Below are 20,011 nucleotides of genomic sequence, written 5' to 3'. Positions count from 1 at the left end.
AATAAACAATAGCATGCCCTCATTTACAAAAAAAAATGCATGTTTTTGTGCCATATTTAAGAATTTGTGACTTTAGATTCAGAGACAAGAGCTCAGAACTCACGTTCACTTGAGCTAGAGTAGAGAGGTGGAGAGAAAGGAAAAGAAGCAAGTATAGTGGAAGGAGGTGAGAAGGAGAGAAGACTTAAAAAAAGGATTAGAGAGATCAACTATCAGATTGAATGAGAGAACTAAAAAGAGAAAGAGATCATTAGAATAGAAAAAAAACTGAGAAACAGAAAACAGTGAGAGAAAGTAGGGGCGACAAAGTTAACCTCCAATCATTAATCAATGGAGCACCACCTAACAGTGTGAGTGTGAGTGTGTTTAAATCCACATACCTTGACACTGGAATCCCTGCTTGCCAAAACCCCTGTTGAGAGAACATACACAAAAAACAGGTTGAACTATGTACAGGCACAGACATGTATATGTGCGCACACACACACAACCTGGAAAAGGAATCTGAAACTCTCTCTCGTCACCTCAAGATATTTGCGTAGAAGCAGACAGCATTTGACATTTGACATTTGTGTGCAGCGGTAAAGCTTTCCATCACAAAGAGCACACATTAACACACAGACACAGAAGCATGCAGGCAGCGAGGACATTCGATTATTGTAGGAACAGTAGAGTACATGTACTGAGGTCAATTTAGGGTCTACAAACACACTCGCACGTATGCTATTCTGTCAGGCAGAGCTGCCCCAGGGCAAAATGGTCAACCACACCTAGTCAGTCAATGGGGAATGCTGGGATGCCTGCAGGTGCACGCATACTGCGCGCACACACACTTGCGTGAACACACATTTCAGCCCTGCTCATTTTCATATTGTGGCTACAAATAGATCATCTCTAGTGGGTGTGAAATCACTCATTGCACTCATTGTTCTTTTTTATCGACCCAGATGGATGGAGATGGACAGATTTGATAACCCAAACAGGTCAAGCAATTATACACAGGGTGCACAGTGCTCCTCTATTTAGTATTTGCAACCAGTTAGACCATCCCCATTAGATTCCCATGAATGCACACACACACACACACAATCTTCTAGGTCAAATCATTTAGCCATTCACAAATTAAAAAAGCCCATCGCAGGAGTTAAATAACGGCCCGTTTTGGGAATAGTGGATAATAATAAACGGGACAAATTAGGCCAACCTGGAGCCGGAAACTCATTTAATAACCCGAGCTGCAGCCACTGTCTAGTAAACCCTGGTGGGTTGCATGGTGGCACGTCTGCACAGATGATTTAGAGGAGATCGGGAGGAAGAGGGGGAGGAGGAGGAGGAGGAAAGGTGAAGTTGTGTCAATGTTTGACCCATGCCAGACACTTTTTGTTAGGTTATTCCTGCTGGCCACAATTCACTGCTCAGCCTCTCTCAGTTCCTCTTGCCTACTTACCACCAGATCAGTCAACGGTCTGCAGCTTTTCCTTTCTCATTGGTGCAGCCCACATATCTCTCTCTCTATGTCTTCCCTCCTTCTGCCCTACCTTTCACATAATAGCATCAACAAGTATAGCCTGACTAGAATAAGGCTGAAATCAATTCAGTTTATTCTGAGGAATCTGTGCAACCAGTGCAGCCCTCCCACTTTATTTTTATTCCTGCTGTAACTTCATGATGTAATACTATTAAACACTCTACAGCCATTTTGTATTTTTTCATATCAATGGGCAACATCTCTCTCACTTTAATTGTCATTAAATCATGAACTAAACTTGTTCTGTCGTTTTTCTCCCTATACAGGCCTATTCCATCTAAACTTAAATAGTTTAGACATTTAAATAAACAATTAATGATATCTTTCTCTTTCTGCACCAATGAAATCATTAGAGGCTAATTGAGATTATTATGATCTCCCTCCACATCCCTCCCTGTGTGTCCTCTCATCCTCACCAGATGAAGTCGGTGCAGTGGCTGCAGAAGGTGGGCTGCTTGAAGAAGCGCGCGATGAATTTGTGGTCCTTCACCTCGAACACGTTCTTCTGGCGGAGGGCTCCCTGGCGCGCGAAGCCCCGCATGGGCTCGCTGGGTCCGTCCTCTCCGTCGCTGTTGTTGCCCGCCGCCGCCGCCGTCACCGCAGCAGAGTCTGCCATTCTCTCGGACTACACTGGCTGTGGTTTCTTCTTATACTTTAACTGAACCAACGCGAGTTAGTGGCGCCTCTGAGGATGCAAAAAGTCGCTTGCTCCGAGTAGAGGAGTTTAAAAACTGCAGTGTAGAGATGAGCTGGTGATGGTGGTCTGCTGTCGGTAGAGTTTGTTTGGGTTCCTTCAGTCGAGTAGACGAGCTGCCGCTGAGCTGCTGCTCTCTCTCCGCTTCCTCCTTTAACTCTGAGCGCTCAGACAGCCGGTGACTACAAGAGAGAGAGAGAGAGAGAGAGAGAGAGAAAGAGAGAGAGAGAGAGAGAGAGGGAGAAACAGAGAGAGAGAGAGAGAAACAGAGAGAGAGAGAAGAGAAACAGAGAGAGCGAGAAGAGAGAGAGAGCCAGAGACAGAGAGAGAGAAGCAGAGAGAGAGAGAGAGAAGGGGGGGTCTTTACTTCCTTGCTTTACCTTGACATTTCAGATTTATTTGGAGAGTCTGCACTGTATAAAAGCACATTTATCTCTCTACGCACTGACACTTTAAAAAAAGAGCAATTTAATTAGCTCCTCCAATGTGACTTTGAAATCACAAAGCTGAATGGGTGCTTTTGCCTATCAGACATCTAAACAAAACCTGTATTAAGAAATGGGAATATCTTTTTTTTTTTACCTTGTCATTCTTTCCTGTGTCATAGCCTGATAAATATAATGCTAATATTTAACATCTGAAGATCATCTGCTTTAGTGAAAGCCTGTAGTGATTTTTATTTGTGATGTGAGTTTATGTTGCCTTGGGGAGTGGGCGATATGGATGAAATCTTATCACCATATAGGCCTATATGTGATTTTAATCCTGAAAGTGAAATAGCCTACATTAAAGGGACTGTTTGTAAGAATCAGAAATGCTTGTTAACAGCGACACCTGTGGCCATTAAGTCAACAGAAGTCAGCGTTGGGCTCGAGCTTGTGCTCGCTCTAAATATACCTGAACGAGCATTGCTCAAAACAGTGAGGCGACACACGTCAGCTAAAACCACACTATCACTCTATATTTCACCTGCTTGGCAGTAATGTTAGCTGACCAGATGAGGGTCTCTCCATGAATCACTGCTGATCCTAGTGTTGGCTTTTCCTGCTTCAGCGTCCCGACCGCGGCCAGAGGGAACAGCGGAGACACTTTCACCCGGTCGGAGACGATAAAGTTTCTCGCTGCGGAGCCCCGTCACTTCACAAGACATGGAAAACCTCTGTTGGTCCGGAGGAGCTGCAGCAGTTATTTCTGCACAAACGTCCGCAGTACATTTACTAGATATTCTCAGAGCTACGAAGTCTTCTGCAGTGTGTAGTGTGCGCGCATGCACGTGAGGTGGAGCGAGCTGAGTGAAGCCAAGTAGGCAGAGGAGCAGAGTACAGCAGAGACTCCGGTCCTGGAGACCAAAGCTACTGTCTCCCCTGCGTCCTGCGACCGCGGCCAACACTGTTTTGCAAGACGGGCTTCACCAGATAGAGCTTTGCGGTTTTGGTGCTTCCGTGTAGTTTGTGTTGGAGTCTTGTCTGAAAAGCGTAGCCACACACGAGCGCGCATGGGACACCGACCCGGGTGATTTATACGTGTAAGAAGTTACAAACAGTCCCTTTAAATCAACTTGTTTCATCACATTGTAACCTCCTAGAAATTAAAAAGTCAGCTTCACTTTTTTGGTCACAAGTGTATCTTAAAACTATACAGACATTGAAATGGTTAGGCTGTTGGTTATTGTACCTATTCAGCATCCTGCTAACATATTAAAAATGTATGTTTGCCTTAATGTTACCTAACTGAATGCTGCTAACAGCTAACACTGCTGGTAAAAACTAAACCAGAGACGAGCATCAACAGTGTTCCTAGTTAGCTGGTTCTTAAAGTGGCAGTAGGGGGTACATTTTTGGTATCATTAGGCAAAAATTTCATAATAACCTTTCAGCATATTGTAATTCAATGTTCTGAGAGATAACTAGAACTCTGCACCTCCTCATGGCTCTGTTTTCAGGCTTTAGAAAATCGAGCCTGTGACGGGAGACTGACAAATCGCAGGTCATTTCATTGAGAAGGCGTTCCTAGTGGCTGTGCTCCGGTCATGTGACCAGAACTTGGCGTTCCTTCACCAGATTTAACAATGGTGGCGGCGTCACAAACTTTGTCATATTATAGCTAAACCGTGCACTACAAGATGATTCTGAAAACATTTGAGTCGAGAAATAGGCATTACAGTAACATAATATTGTTTCATATTTGATCAGCGCTGCCTAGTTTGACCGTTTGGTCAGAGTTCGCGAGTGATTGACTCTTGGCTCTCATAGACAGCAGATGGACAGCAGATCAACTCTTACTGCTTGTTTTCCTTCGGTATGTGAAATCTTGTAGATGCCGTTAGGAGCACCGGAGGACACAGAGGCACATGATTTTTTTCAGGTTACCTGTTTCTTGAACTACTGTCAGGATATAGCGACTGTTTTTTAAAAATAACTTTTTTTTAATCATATTTGCTCCAATCTCGCCTACTTCAGCTTTAACTGACATCAAAGATTAGCTAGAGAGCTAGTTAGAGGAGGAGGGGCTCTGGATATGTGCGAGCGCGCATATGCGAGCGTGTGTCCCGACCCGGTACATTTATACGCTTAAAAAGTTACAAACAGTCCCTTTAATAACTGAATGCTGCTAACAGCTAACACTGCTGGTAAAAACTAAGCCAGAGACGAGCATCAACGGTGTTCTAAGTTAGGTTGTTCTTAACTGACGTCAAGGATTAGCTGGTGTCTAGCTAGCAGTCCACCACAGCAAACAACATGAATGTTAGTAGTTCATTTCTTTACATGTTACATTTCCCAGCGTTAGTTGAGTTGAAGAGTGAAAACAAAATACTGTACCTGTAACTAGTTGTGTTTTGGCAGTTAAAGTTAGCGTTAGCCACTATGCTAGCGTTAGCATCGTTGCATTGAAACATGTTACCTTTCTCTTCATGTTTGAGTTCTGTATGAGTCACAAACTAATTTCAATGCATGTTTAAAACTCTAAACATGTATTTCAAATATTGAAAACATTAACATTTAGCAGAGAGTCCAACTGACACTTACCAGAAAAGACAATCCACGTACTTCCAGAAGTACACTTCAATGTAGTGCACTGTGTGTACTCTGTGCTCACTTGAGTAGTGCGTACATTTCAGCGGAGTAGGGTCGTCTCAAATCGAATACTCTGCGGCGCACTGACCGGAAATGACGATCGCAACATTTGACAGCGGCTCGCTACCCGCGAAAATATCTTCTGAAAAAAAATGAAAGCAGAGTGGAAATTACGTTTCCAACGTCGTCGCCTACGCCTACGATGTGTCCTCCTGTTGGCTGAAAATGCACCGGTATGTTTACGTATTGTATTGTTTTATTCTGTTCTCTACGTATGTTTGAATAGTGGTCGTGGCTCCGCCCCTTCCGCTACGTAGCCAAGATGGCGACAGTTGAGTGTGCAAAGTGTCCAGCGTTCCACACTCAACGATCTGACCGTTCTGAGTACAACATCCGGGTACTTTGAGTGCACTGCATTTTGCCGTACTTCCCAGTGTGAACGCACTTATGCACTCAAAATAGTAAGTGTACGTACAGAAGTACTCGTATTGGAACACACTGGCATTGAGGCGTTCAGGGGCACTCGGAAGTCCTGGCGTCAAACGCAAAAAGCTTGGAAAATGTTCTTCTTCTTTTGTGTTTAAGGGCAGCTTGCATCTGTGATGTTGAATTACTGCCTCCCTTCAGATTTAGTTAACCCCTACATTATCCAGCTTTCATATTCTTTTCATCAGTCTTGTTTTTGGGAGGAAACTGACCAGACACTTTCTGCCTGGTCCACTTTCCCCACAGTCAATTATATCCTTTGCTTCACTTATGGTCACCCCTAAACTCTCCATTCCACCCATCGTGTTTTATTCTCTCTGATGTAGGCTATATTGAGGTTTACATCTCAAAACAAAAAGAAAATTATATAAAATATTGGAACGACACCACCAAATCACAAAGTAAATCAAAATTCTATTTGACCCTAAACAGAGAGCAAACTGTGGCAGAGTACCTGATTGATAGACAACTATTGAGTGGACACAGCCTGGCCATAGAAACAGGCCGTCACAGGCAGAACAGAACTGAACCTTTAAAAACTATAAGTCGTTACACAGAAAGTGGTATTTGGGTGTAAAGTAGCAGTAGTAGTAGTAGTAACATCAATAGTAGTAGCAGTAACAGTAGTAGCAGTAGTTGTAGCAGTAACATCACTAGTAATAGTAGCAGCAGTAGTATTAATAGCAGTAACAGTAGTAGCAGTAGTGGTAGCAGTAACATCGCAAGGAGTAGTAGTAGTAGCAGTAGTATTAGTAGCAAAAGCAGTAGTAGCAGGAGCAGTAGCAATAGTAGTAGTAATCGTACTAGTAGAAGTAGAAGGAGCAGCAGCTGTAGTAGTAGTAGTAGTAGTAGCAGAAGGAGCAGCAGCTGTAGTAGTAGTTTTAGTAGTAGTAGTAGTAGTAGTAGTAGTAGCAGAAGGAGCAGCAGCTGTAGTAGTAGTGTTAGTAGTATTAGTAGTAGTAGTAGTGTAAAAAATGTGACCTCGGCGGCAGTTTCGAAAAGTAGAAACGTTTTTCTCTGATCCCAAAAATTGTGTGAAATTTAATATGGGCCCCTATGGGAAGGTAGCCGGGAGTTGCTCTCACTTCCAGGCATGTATCGCCAAATGTGTAAGTCCGACTGATTCCAAAGCTACATGACTGCGAACCAGCACAAATATAACTACGTTTTGATGTATTAATTGTGTATGATGAATGGAAGTTGTGGGCTAGGGAGCAATTTGTTCGGATCATTTTCAAAAGATTTTTAAGCTGTGCTCCACTCTAGCGATGATGTCACGTGCTCTAGCCCTTAACGATCCACGCAATACACACCCATTATAAAATCGGAAACGGTCTGAAAATTTAATAAAACGTAAACTGCGATAAATGAAAAACTGTAAAAGTTATCAAAAAGCTGAATCATAGCTTATTAGTTCAAAGACTTGTAACCCGTTTAAAGTTTAAATGAAGTCTTTAGCTGAAAGTATGCAGAAGCAGTAGCATTTCAAAGTGGAGTAGGTTTATGAGGATTTGAAGTTACATTGTAACAAAAATGTGGAAAAAGCTTAATATTTTAAAAAGTATAAATAGTTGAAACAAGACAAGTCATAGCACTTATGTCCTTAAAGAGCTGAATATTTTGATAGTTGAACGGTTTCTGTAGCTGAAAGTATGCAGGACTAGTTAAACAGCAAAAAACGTACGGAAGAAATAGTTGAAGAAGTTGAAGAAGTTGAATAAACCTTAGAAGAACAAAACTGGGAATCCTGAATCAGCATTCCCACAATTACAGCAATAACCCTTTCAATTCACACAAACCCATATCAGTGCTGTATTGAGATACACTTGAAAAAATGGTTAACATATCTTTTAAAAGTAATTTCTAGGAGACAGGGTTGCACAGTGGTTCCAAAATCATATAAAAATCCAGTATTTCCATGCAGTCCTGCTCATTGATTTCTAATATTGTCCGCATTGGTCTAATACACCCACAGATAAAGCAATACGTAGATATCTTAGAATTAACATAATGGCAAAATCTCCTGTATATACTGTTTATCATCATGTTATCCAACACTTCCTTCAAATGGAACTTGTGAGTTTCATGTTTTCAACACTCGAAGTCAAGAACTGATTGGTGGAAAGTCCTGACATTTTTACTGTGTAAACTTTGTCTTGTAACAGACAGCTGCATTACACTACAGAACTGCATCTGCAGATTGTGCCAATCGGACCTCAATCTGAAACCAACATTTAACATGTGTTTGAAATGTCCATTAAAAGCTCAAACTGCTCTCATTTACATGCAAAATGACGATACACGTTCCATTTTAAGATTCACTTTTATCTGGAGCAAGTTATGCAAACACTGAGTATGGAACAGCAGAATAAACGGCATTTCTTAGATCCACGATATACACTGTACAGCCAACAGTAAACACAAAGAATGACGTTCAATATTTGAAATTGAAGTGCTCATTTCCAAAAAGAGATATCTCCCATTTGGAGAGGGACAAAAACACAGAGTCTTTAAGTCTGAGTGCTGGCACTGAAAGCAAGCACAGTTGCTGAGTTGTGACTCATCTTAAGACTTTTGCTTTCTAAAGGGATTTTGGAGGATCATCATCTGTGATTGTTGGATGAATTTCGTGTCACAAAGTTTTCCAAGATGCATTTAAAGGTATTAAATTATACGACTTCCTGAGTCATTTGATCTGGGAGTATGATGCTTCATAGAAAGAGCCAAGAAACCTACTTAACCATCTGCATCTCTCAGTGTAGAGGAATGAATATGGGATATGATGCAGGGGACAGGGGGGTCTGACTGTGGCAATGACTACATATCCTTCATATACATACAGCAAAAATTATAAACAAGACATAAACATTCGGATATAGTAGTAGTATTGATCTTCCACCTGTTTCAGGCCACAGAATTTCATTTCAGGACAGTGACACATAGTCCCGACTGGTCCATACTGAACACACACACACACACACACACACACACACACACACACACACACACATGGTGGCAGTCAGCTGGCAGTGAATGACCTAGATGAGATTGATTTAGCTGCACAGCGGATAACAGTGTGTGCAGTTCACCCCAAGTCTCATCAATACAAGGTTTAGGCTACTGTAGATTTAGCTCCCAGCTCATTTGCAGCAGGTATCAAGAGACACTGGTAGTGACGTAACCATATACCCTGTGAGTACCTGGCTTGGCCTGTGTGTATGTATAGACTGTGACACAGTGACCCATCATTTGGCACCATAAGCCGCTGATCTCTTTCAATTTCATCAATACACAGGGTGTGATGTAACTATTCCCCTGCTATTGAACTAGGGCGAACATCTATGCCGGCGAGCCAGCTTGAATGTCCGATAAGAAGTAGATGACAGCAGATATGTCGCTGATGTTATCATCACCAAAATCACATCAAATCACTCTAAATCACTCTTTTGACCATTGGAGAATTTTGCCTTCGGGGTATTTTTTCTGCCAGAAAGGGTTCATTTTAACTATTAGGGCTGTCAAAGTTAACGCGATAATAACGCGTTAATGCAAATTCGTTTTAACGCCACTAATTTCTTTAACGCATTAACGCAACTTGCGTCAATAACTTATAGGTTGTAGCAGGCTCAGTTTTAAAGCTAGAGTGAAGATACTGGCATCATATCAAACTACAAAACCTAAGGAATCCATTGGTACTGGCCATATCATGGCGAGGAAAAACTGGCATAGCCATTTCCAAAGGTGTCCCTTGACCTCTGACCTCCAGATATGTGAATGAAAATAGGTTCTATGGGTACCCCAGAGTCTCCCCTTTACAGACATGCCCACTTTATGATAATCTCATGCAGTTTGGGGCAAGTCAAAGTCGAGTGAGCACACTGACAGCTGTTGTTGCCTGTTGGGCTTCAGTTTGCCATGTTATGAGTTGAGCATATTTTTTATGCAAAATGCAGTACCTGTGAAGGTTTCTGGTCACTATTTGTCATTGTTTTGTGTTGTTGATTGATTTCAAATTATAAATACATACATTTGCATAAAGCAGCATATTTGTCCACTCCCATGTTGATAAGAGTATTAAATGCTTGACAAATCTCCCTTTAAGGTACATTTTGAACAGATAAAAAATGTGTGATTAATTTGCGATTTAATCACAATTAACTATGGACAATCATGTGATTAAAGCTGAAGTAGGCGAGATTGGAGCAAATATGATTAAAAAAAGTTATTTTTATTAAAACGGTTGCTATATCCTGACAGTAGTACATGACACAGGTAACCTGAAAAAAATCATGTGCCTCTGTGTCCTCCGGTGCTCCTAACAGCATCTGCAAGATTTCACATACCGGAGGAAAACAACCAGTCAGAACTGATCTGAGGTCTGCCGTTCAGCTGCCGTCTATGAGAGCCGGCTGTCAATCACTCGCAAACTCCGATCAAACGGTCAAACTAGGCCGCGCTGATCAAATATTAATCAATATTCTGTTACTGTAATGCCTATTTCTTGCCTCAAATGTTTTCAGAGTCATCTTTTAGTGCACTGTTTAGCTGTAAAATGAGAAAGTTTGTGACGCGATCTCATGTGTTGAGATCAGTTGAAGGAACGCCAAGTTCCGGTCACATGACTGGAGCACAGCCAATAGGAACGCTCTCTGTGATTGGTCAAAGTCTCCCGTCACAGGCTAGATTTTCTAAAGCCTGAATACAGAGCCATGTGGAGGAGCAGAAGTCTAGTTTCTCTCAGAACACTTGAATTACAATATGCTGAAAGGTTATTATGGAATTTTTGCACAATGATGCCAAAAATATACTGCCTACTGCCATTTTAACCATCCCATGCTAACATATTACTTTGTTACTGACTTACTCTTAACGTGCCATCACTCTCACCCTCTCTCTTTGTTTACACTATCACTCTGATATTTGAACTTCTCAGAGCTACAGAAATAACGTTACAGGTGTAAATAATGACCGAAGGCTCTGTTCCATTTTGTTATCCCTAGGTATCCCTATGCACCCTCATAACGTTATGAGTTACACCTGTGTGCAATGACTTTATGGCTCTATTCATATACGATTTTGAACACAACCTATGCCTGTTTTCTGGGGTTTGTTGAAAAGCATTCTGGGAAATGTACGAAACAGCTGACTGAAACACAAGTAGATGTAACTGCAGGAAAGCAGTTACAAAGAAGAAATTAAGAAGAGTTAATGCCAAAATAAGTGAGTTTTTTTTAATAAACTACAATCTGATAGGTGATAATTTAAGATTAATAGTACAATGCGGGTGTTTCTCTCCCTCATGTGTGTCTCTCCCCTGTGATCTACAACTGTTTTTCTTAATTTTCCATCTCTTTCCATTTCTCTCATGTGTCCAATCTTTCAAAAGATCACCCCTGTCTTCTCTGTCTCTCTCTCTGTGCAGATTTCTCATCATTTTCTGTCTCAATACTCCATCTTCCACCTTTCTATCTCTGAGCATATTTCTTCTGCAATCCCATGGTCCTTTTTTCCCTCATCTTTTTCTCCCACAAAGGGAGGGAGATGTTATATAAACCTGTTGTTTCCTTCGTCATCCAGTGACTTCAGCACAGAACGCACTCTGACGCACAAATAAAGCCACACGAGTGCATGCACATACTGTAACCTCACACACTAACTATGCTGCTAAAGGCTGTATTGAGTTTTGATCACTTGTCTTTCCTGAGTTCTTTGATTGATTTTACCTTCATATAAAACACAATACCTCCATTTCTGCATCTATTTCTGGCTAAAAACATAGAGGAAATGTACACACACTCTCCACCCTTCCACATACACTCACACATGCATCCGGCCATTAGCACAACTACACCACTTTGAAGCTGTAACCCTTACACACACACACACAAACACATTTTGTACCTCTAAGTCCATAGACTTGTACACACACACAGGTTTAACTAAAGGTATGCAGCAAACCCACACTTACAAGCACAATTACCTCACTTATGTAACTTTTGTATGTCTCTAATGACTCTATTCCTTTCTGCCTCTCTCTCTATCTCCCTCTCTAATCTCTCCTCTGTCTCATTCTGCACCCTTCTCTCTCTCTCTCTCTCTGTCATAATAAGAGTTGTTAAAATGCGGCTCAAAAATCATTGATCTTAAACCACACACAGAGCTCATTCTTCTGCTTTCATACGCCATTTGCATATCTGCACTTCTCTCTTTCTGACTGTGTGTACGAGTGCGTGAATGTGTGTGGTCGCAAAAATGTATTCATTGTGCAGAACATGTGTGAAGCTGTCTGTGTGATTGTGTCCGCATGTGTGCTGTGCTTCTGTTTGACACCTCGAGCAGCACAGGCAGCATACGGGTGGACGGTGTGTGTTCCAGTAAACAGAGATCTGTTTAAAATTGTTAAAAGGCTCAATTGTAATTGATTATTTTTGATTCTGTGTGTGTGTGTGTTGTGGGGCAACAAGAAGTTTACAACATTTACAACAAGACAATAGCTACATTGGAGACTGGCATTATGTCCTTGGATGCTGAAATGATCATATTTTTCACTGTAAATCTTGGAGACCGGTTAATAAACATGAGCATCAAATATTAGGGCTGTGACAATGTCAGATTTTCACAGCAAGATTATCGTGGCCAAAATAATTAACGATAGTAACAATATTATCACGATATCTATGGAAAATTTGGTAAATAAAATAATGCTATCAGTCAAATTCATCTTCAACTTTTTTTATTGTGCGTTTTGTCTCTTTTTTTGGCAAATTAATTACACTCAAAATAAGAGGAAGTGGAGAAAGAGAGTCTCTAACCCTAACTGTACAAAAGCGTGATTTAAGAGGACTATTTTCAGGATATTATCATATGTGTATTATTAACATTATATGAATATTTGATTTTTAAGATATCACGGTTATCATCAATATCGGTATATTGTGACACGCCTACTATGCATATTTTCACTCTGCTTATTTAAATGTATATCTAACCTCTAATTTAAATACTGAATAAGATAGCATACTGCCCAGTTGAGGCAATTCTTTGTATGTTTTGAATGAAAGATCACAACAAGGGTATAGAATTTCTATTATCATAGAATATCTCATGAATACACTGTAAATCAATATGCTAGCCCCTCCTGTCCCATCAACACATTTGGCATTACAGCTTAATTTCGAAGTAATATTTATTAAACTCATTTATGATTTCAGATTTAGCGGCTTACAGGATCTGCAGCTGTGGTTCTTTACAACAGCCCGCTTTAGATTCATTGGGAGAGGCTGACGGCTTCATTACTAACGAGGTCAAAGAAACCGCCAGAAATCTTGTTTACTCCCTCGGAGCAGCACAAACAGGTCAGCTCTGGATCCGTGCTCGAGACCAAAATCTCACTGTTTCTTCTTCAAACAAGGTTCTACATGAGGGCTGCTCTCTCACACACACACACACACACACACACACACACAAAGTGTTGATGCTGGACTGTTTGATGAAAATCTGCTGAATTCAGGCAACTTCATTGTTCATTTTGTTTTCATTGTAAAGTCAAACTAAATTAACTTCTGTAGCAAAATGGGGTTTTAAAAAATTAAATATATCTGCAGTATAGTCTATTACAAAATGACTGCTGGAAATTAAAGTTAAGAACATTTGGCTCGTTTTTTAAGTCATGAGTCATCACAAGACCTTTGCTTACATAACAGTTGTCTTTATGAGGGTAGAATCCATCTGTTTCAGATATTCACTACGTGTATTAAACCTTCAAATGTCGCTAAAGACAATCTACACGTGACAGACGCATGGGTACAGCTTTATTTTAGATTTCCCCATTTCAGGAAATTCCATGTAAGAAGACCATATTTTTAGAAGTCACCTTTTTCCATCCTTTATTCTTCCTCTTATTAAAAATATAAATAAAATTCTCCAAACATAACATATGTTCAACAAAAACATTACAAAATGGAAAAACATGACAGATCACATGCAGGCCTTGAAATCACGTTGTTTCCGTAAAGAACAACAAGGCAATAGAGGTTTGACAAACTATAGATGCCGAATAAAATAACAAAATGAAGTTCGTGAATGTGTGTGAATGTCTCAGCACACCTGCGTATAGGCAAACCCGCTAAGAATAGAAGCTCACAAGGCATTTTATTCTTGTATTTTTTCAACACATTTTCCCGTTTTCTCCCACATTGGAGCAGCCAGTTCCCCTCACGCTGTGGTTCTTGTTGCTGCTATAACTCCCACTGTTGGCCCGGGGAGGGTGTAAACAACATCTCTCCTCTGATGCGGGTGGACTTGTGCCAGCTGCTTTTGTTTCACCTGTCGGAGAGTGAGCTTCACCATGCATGGAGGTTGAGATTAACACCTTCACATCCAGCTACCACCATGTAGGAGTCACCTGCGCAGAGACGAGAACACAGTCCCTCACTGGCTTCCCACCGGGGATCACTTCATGCTGCGTCCGATGGCATGCATGCTGACCTTTTCGCAGCAGGAAAAGACAGGTATTTCATTGCACACAATCGCAATGTGACACTGTAGTTACGCATGAGCTGCTTATATGTGATAGAGAGCATATTTTCACCCAAGAACACACATGCTACACTTCCTTGATCTTTGTACATCATATGAGCAACAAGGAACCGAGAGAAACAAACAAACACTCATTACAATGTGTACAGTACGGCTATTTATATACTCTAGGGAAGACTGGATTTCATGGAAGAGAGAGAGAAGAGAGAGAGAGAGAGGGGGAGAAAATAGTGAGAGACTTTCTACCTTCAGCCTGGTGGCGATCTCCATCTCTCATCTAGCAAAACACGCCCACACAGCACCTTATTATGACCCTTCTCTCTCTCTCTCTCTTTCTCTCTGCTTTCTCTATCTTCTGAAACACAGAAATTGATCCAAAATGACAAAACGGTGCACTCTAGTGGCCACAAGTTGTAGTTTTGAGCTAATATACAGCAATCTTGCCTCATTATTTCTCATATACTGTATCTTTTAGTACTTTTCCACCTTCTGCCATGCACCAACTGTTGTCTTTTCCTATCTGGCTTGTTGTATTTCTACACAGTTTTCAGAAAAAACATGGCTCTAAAAGAAAACCTGTTTGATTTCTTGATATCGAATGTGCAAATCATTTCAGAAATTTCTCACATGTGGAGGTCTATTCATTTATTTTTATCTATTTCATCATGTATTTATTCACATAATAATGCATGAAACTAGAGCTGGCAAAGTTAATGCAACGATAACGCGTTAACGCAAATTTGCAAGTCATAGTGAAGTCAGCACAATGACACTCTGACAGCTGTTGTTGCCTGTCGGGCTGCAGTTTGTCATGTTATGATTTGAGCATATTTTTTATGCTAAATGCAGTATCTGTGAGGGTTTCTGGACAATATCTGTAATCGTTTTGTGTTGTTAATTGATTTACAATAATAAGTATACACATACATTTGCATAAAGCAAGCATATTTGTCCACTCCCATGTTGATAAGAGTATTAAACAGTGGACAAATCTCCCTTTAAGGTACATTTTGAACAGATAAAAAATGTACGATTAAATCGTGATTAATCATGGAAAATCATGCAATTAATCATGATTAAAATATTTTAATCGATTGACAGCCCTGGATAAAACATATAATATATAGATAGAGTCCTGGTACTATTGGTTTTGAGACCAGTGTCTAAACTCTCACCGACCACTAGAGGGAGACAGAGCTACATACTTGTTGCATTCATGATGCTGTACCATGAGCTGACACTGTCTGTGCTCACTGACCTCTCAGCCAAACTATGACATGTATAGAGTTGCATTTACCTACCTGTACCTGTACCTGTGAGGGTTTCTGAACAATATTTGTCGTCGTTTTGTGTTGTTAATTGATTTCCAATAATAAATATATACTTACATTTGCATGAAGCAGCATATTTGCCCACTCCCATGTTGATAAGAATATTAAATACTTAACAAATCTCCTTTAACATTTTAAACAGATAAAAAAAACGTGATTAATTTGTGTTTAATTGTGATTAATCATGGAAAATCATGCAATTAAATATTTTAACCGTCTAACGTCTGGATGTTAGTCCCAGTAGCCTTTTAGATTGGGCCTGTTCTTCAGCATGCTCGGCCCAGCAGGAGTGCTCTTTTTAAGCAGCAAAACCAGCAAAACCAGTCGGATACCAGATACTTTTCACAGTAGCTCCACCCAAACTGGTGGGAACTGGGCGCCTGGCTGTTTGACATGTACTTCCCCAGTAAATACTGTAGCTAATAGTTGCAATAATTTATTTTTCTCCACCCAGACTCCGCTGCTGTGACTGACGGGAGCAGGCGCCACTCCCACCGGACAAGTGTGCTTCGAGGAAACACCCAAACTCAAATACTTAATAAAATACTTAGATATCATTAGTCTGGGATGTTCAAAATATTCCACAACCCATTTTGTTGTGATGTACCATCTTTTCTGTTTGTCTGGGATTTCCTCTAGATTTCCTACAGTGCACAACTGAATGTACATCTCACTATATTTATTAATCTTATTTCAATGTGATTTTTATTCTCAAGCAAACAGGTAAGCTCTCGTGTTCCTTCTTGTACTGTGGAGTAAAGTTGATAGACGCACTCTCTAGGACCATAAAAAATACTGTGTAAACTGATAGCACACAAACCACACATGAATGAATTCCTATAATCAATCCTGGTGCATTCACAACAGCTCTTTAAACTTTATAGTCTTGGCCTATTTTAAATGCTGTCATACAATAAAGCATCTCATACTAGTAATCAACAGCAGCTGCTTGCCAAATTCATCAAAATGAAATTGAAACATGTACATTTGTTAGATGTCAAAAAAGATACACCTGCACATTTTAAAAATACATGTAGGCCTATCTGTTACATCATCCAATGATCCATAACTTCTTCTTGTTTCCTCTTTAGTGTCAACCATTATATTTAAAATCCCCCCCAAAAAAACCCTCTCTTCTCTGGCAAATTCATCAATTGACACACATGTACCTTTAATTACAAAGAATTACAAAAATAGCTTGAGGTCATTTCCCTGTCAGCAGATGTTTCAGTTATGGTTAGTTTCATTCTAACCAGACATACAGTGTAAGAATTAAAGGCATAGTTCAATAGTTTTTGCAAACATGCTTATTTACTTTCTTGCAGAGAGTTATGCATGATGACAACCGCTACACTTGTCTTAATCTTTGGTAAGGTGCTGGAAAAATCAATGAGTCCAAAACATGATAGAAAAGATAACCGCACACTTAGATCTATGCAGTATTCCACTTTATTCTAAGCTTTCGGAGCATACGTGATTCAAACAGAGGACAGGCTGGCAGAAATAAACAATCCCATTCCAATCATTGGCAGTATGCAATGCAGCTGTGCCCACCCTGGTGGTAGAAGCTCCACCTCTTGGGAATTGTAGTTCTAGTAGAGAACTGTGAGGCATACAAATAGATGCCATATTTGTTTTATAATACAAAATACACAAGAAAATACACAAAAAGGGTGGAACACAGTGAATATAGAAAAAACATATATAATCAGAGAGTTATGGAAATATGAAAAAACTAAATTATTAGTTATTTTACAGGGTTATCTGCAGGACTATGTCTTGGCTTTAAAGCTGCAGTGGGTAGAATTGGAGCAAATAGGATTAAAAAAAAAATAATTATAAAACGGTCAGTATATCCTGACAGTAGTGCATGAGACAGGTAATCTGAAAAAAATCCTGTGCCTCTGTGTCCTCCGGTGTCCTCTGGTGCTCCTAACGACATCTGCAAGATTTCCCAGAGCAGAGGAAAACAACCAATCAGAGCTGAGCTGGAGCCTTGCCGTCTCTGAGCAGCTGTCAATCACTCGTGAACTGCAATCAAACAGTCAAACTAGGTAGCGCTGATCACGTATGAATACATATTCTGTTACTGTAACGCCTATTTCTTGCCTCAAATGTTTTCAGAAACATCTTGTAGTGAACTGTTTGGCTGTAAAATGAGAAAGTTTGTGACCCGGCAGCCATGTATAGATCAGTTGAGGAAATACCAAGCACCGCCTACCAGCTGCCTACTGCCACTTTAAGTGTGATTTAGGTTTGCCGCATCCGCGAGGGTCGTGAGTGTCTGCATGGCCAAAGTGACGTCACACCATCAGACACTGCCCTTCGCTGTGGGTCCGTGCAGCAAGTCTTCGCCCATCTGCGTATATTCCATTTTTTTCTACCTCTATCTATCGAACCTTGAGGAACTTTGAGAATGTCGGTTAGCCGTGAGGAGAAATCCGCAGAGTAAAAAAACACGTCAGCTCATGTCCGTGCACCTGTCCTTGTGGAAAGTATAACCGAAGCTTTAACCATTAACTTCTTGGAGTCGGTGCTAGTTGCCTGGCAACTGGTCCTGGCCAAAATAGTCCGGCACATATCCCCAAAGTTGTAGGCTACACAGGCTACAGATTAAACAAACAAGATATATCGTGTTAATTGGTGAACTTTAGAGGTCTTGGCAGGTGGCTTTTGTCACCTTTAGACAGAAGGCTACCTGTTTCCCCCTGTTCCCAGTCTCTGTGCTAAGCTAAGCTGCCTGCTGGCTCCAACATCATATAACCCATACAAACCTCAGAGAAGTATCAATCTTCTCATCTAACTCTCAGTAAGAAAATTAAAGTGTTAAGTGTATTTCCCAAAATGTCGAACTATCCCTAAAAGTCGAATAATAGCACCATTATAATTACTTTATTTTTTTTTAATTCAGGACATGTTAGAAACCAATGGTATTCTCTGTGGTTTTCCACCTTTGACCTACAGTTTCAGACCTTTTTCCACAGCAGACATGTTAACTTGTAACAGCAGGCATAGCATAGATGTTACTAATAACACCAACAAGTGCACCAGTAAATCATGACAGCGAGCCAGCACAATCAATACCAGGACCCTGAAACTGGGGCAGCTAAATGGAATTCAGCCATCATTCATTTAATCACTTACACCTGTGTTTTTCCCCTCTGTGACAGAGACCAACGTGTGAATCTTCCACAGCCTAAAACAGGGCGTGAAGAGGTCTCATATCAACTTTTGAAACTGGTTTCGTTAATAAATAAAGGTCATTATTTTTAGCATTTTTGTTATTGTAGCTCTTCCACAACATCATATCTTTGTGTTGAGTAATACACCAGACTGTGCACTATTAGCCAATCCAGAATCCTGATCTCATACAGTACAAGTCGGGGCTTAATGATCCATGACTTTTCTGTCACCACACGCTCTTCACTTGTAAAGCCTCAACTGTCAAATGGGATTCCAAAACGCAAGTGAAACTCCAAAAGAGCCTTCTGAAGAGTAACATTTCAATATTAAATCAAAGTTTCTGTTTGTGCGCCTCTGTGTCTACTTACTGTAAATGCTTTACATAGATCCTCTTCTTCTGAAATGCTAAATTATCGTTAGAGAAGTGCCATTTCCCTCTTTTATTGGCTTCACGCACCCAAACAAAGTCAAACACGCACGCACACAGTATAAAGGCCAGACAAACACTGACAGCAAATATTTGACTACCATTAAAGAGTCATTGTTTAAGTACCAGTAACTATTCCCTTTTTTGTTTAATGACGCTGACATCACTTTCATTTCATCATTTCATTTCTTTGAAAGTCAAAATAGCAAAAAAATATATAGTTTACTGCAGTGGCGGCTGGTGGATTTTTTTTTGGGTAGGGCCAATCAATTTCAACAAACATCCTAGTACGATTCAATGCAAAAAAAGGTATCAAAAAGCGCTACTAGTGCTTGGCTGTTCCATTGTCATGCCGTTAAAATGGGCTGTGAGAGAAGAGAAGTGGAGAGAAGCGAGAGACGAGAAGACAAGATCACGCGAGAACTGACATGAGCCCTGACGAGAACAGAGAGAGACACACGTGAACGTGCGCGCGCACACCATGGGCCAAATCAGTTTGGCCCTCCCGGAAGTCTTTTTTACGGCGCTGATTGGATGAATTGTATGTCATTCATGCTTGTAATCATATATCTTTAATCAGTGATTGTCTGTATTGCTTATTAGACCCGCCTTCCTTGGGCCAAATCCATTTGGCCCCAGAAAGTGCACGTGCAGCAGAGCAGCTGAGAGGTGCACTAGCAGAGAGTTCAAGGAGGAAAGCAGATATTTGGCGCAGTTATCCTATTTTACAAATATTACGGGTATATTCCA

The 20,011-nt window shown here is 40.6% G+C and overlaps 1 protein-coding gene and 1 long non-coding RNA gene across 4 annotated transcripts in view; both read right to left on the bottom strand.

The window, feature by feature from the left end:
• The window catches only part of LOC119501221 (protein kinase C beta type-like), a 121,683-nt gene extending 119,278 nt beyond the window's left edge, over positions 1-2,405 (bottom strand). For 2 of the 3 annotated variants that reach the window (XR_005209785.1, XM_037791425.1), the window contains exons 1-2: positions 1,945-2,405; positions 381-412 (exon numbers count right to left, since the gene is read on the bottom strand). Coding sequence is in view for 2 of the 3 variants with exons in the window: in XM_037791425.1 (XP_037647353.1) it covers positions 381-412; positions 1,945-2,144 (232 nt within the window). In the remaining variant the exon portion in view is untranslated. The remainder of the gene's footprint in view (positions 1-380; positions 413-1,944) is intronic. The other variant, XM_037791424.1, reaches the window with a different exon arrangement.
• An 11,246-nt stretch (positions 2,406-13,651) lies between these two features.
• LOC119501975 lies at positions 13,652-17,237 on the bottom strand. Its single transcript, XR_005209981.1, has 2 exons — positions 16,967-17,237; positions 13,652-14,269 (listed from the first exon to the last, which is right to left on the bottom strand). It is a non-coding gene; the product is annotated as an uncharacterized LOC119501975 (long non-coding RNA).
• Positions 17,238-20,011: the final 2,774 nt, after the last annotated feature.

The sequence above is a fragment of the Sebastes umbrosus genome, chromosome 14 (assembly GCF_015220745.1).
Source record: "Sebastes umbrosus isolate fSebUmb1 chromosome 14, fSebUmb1.pri, whole genome shotgun sequence".
NCBI lineage: Eukaryota > Metazoa > Chordata > Actinopteri > Perciformes > Sebastidae > Sebastes > Sebastes umbrosus.
This window is presented reverse-complemented; position numbering and strand designations above follow the sequence as displayed.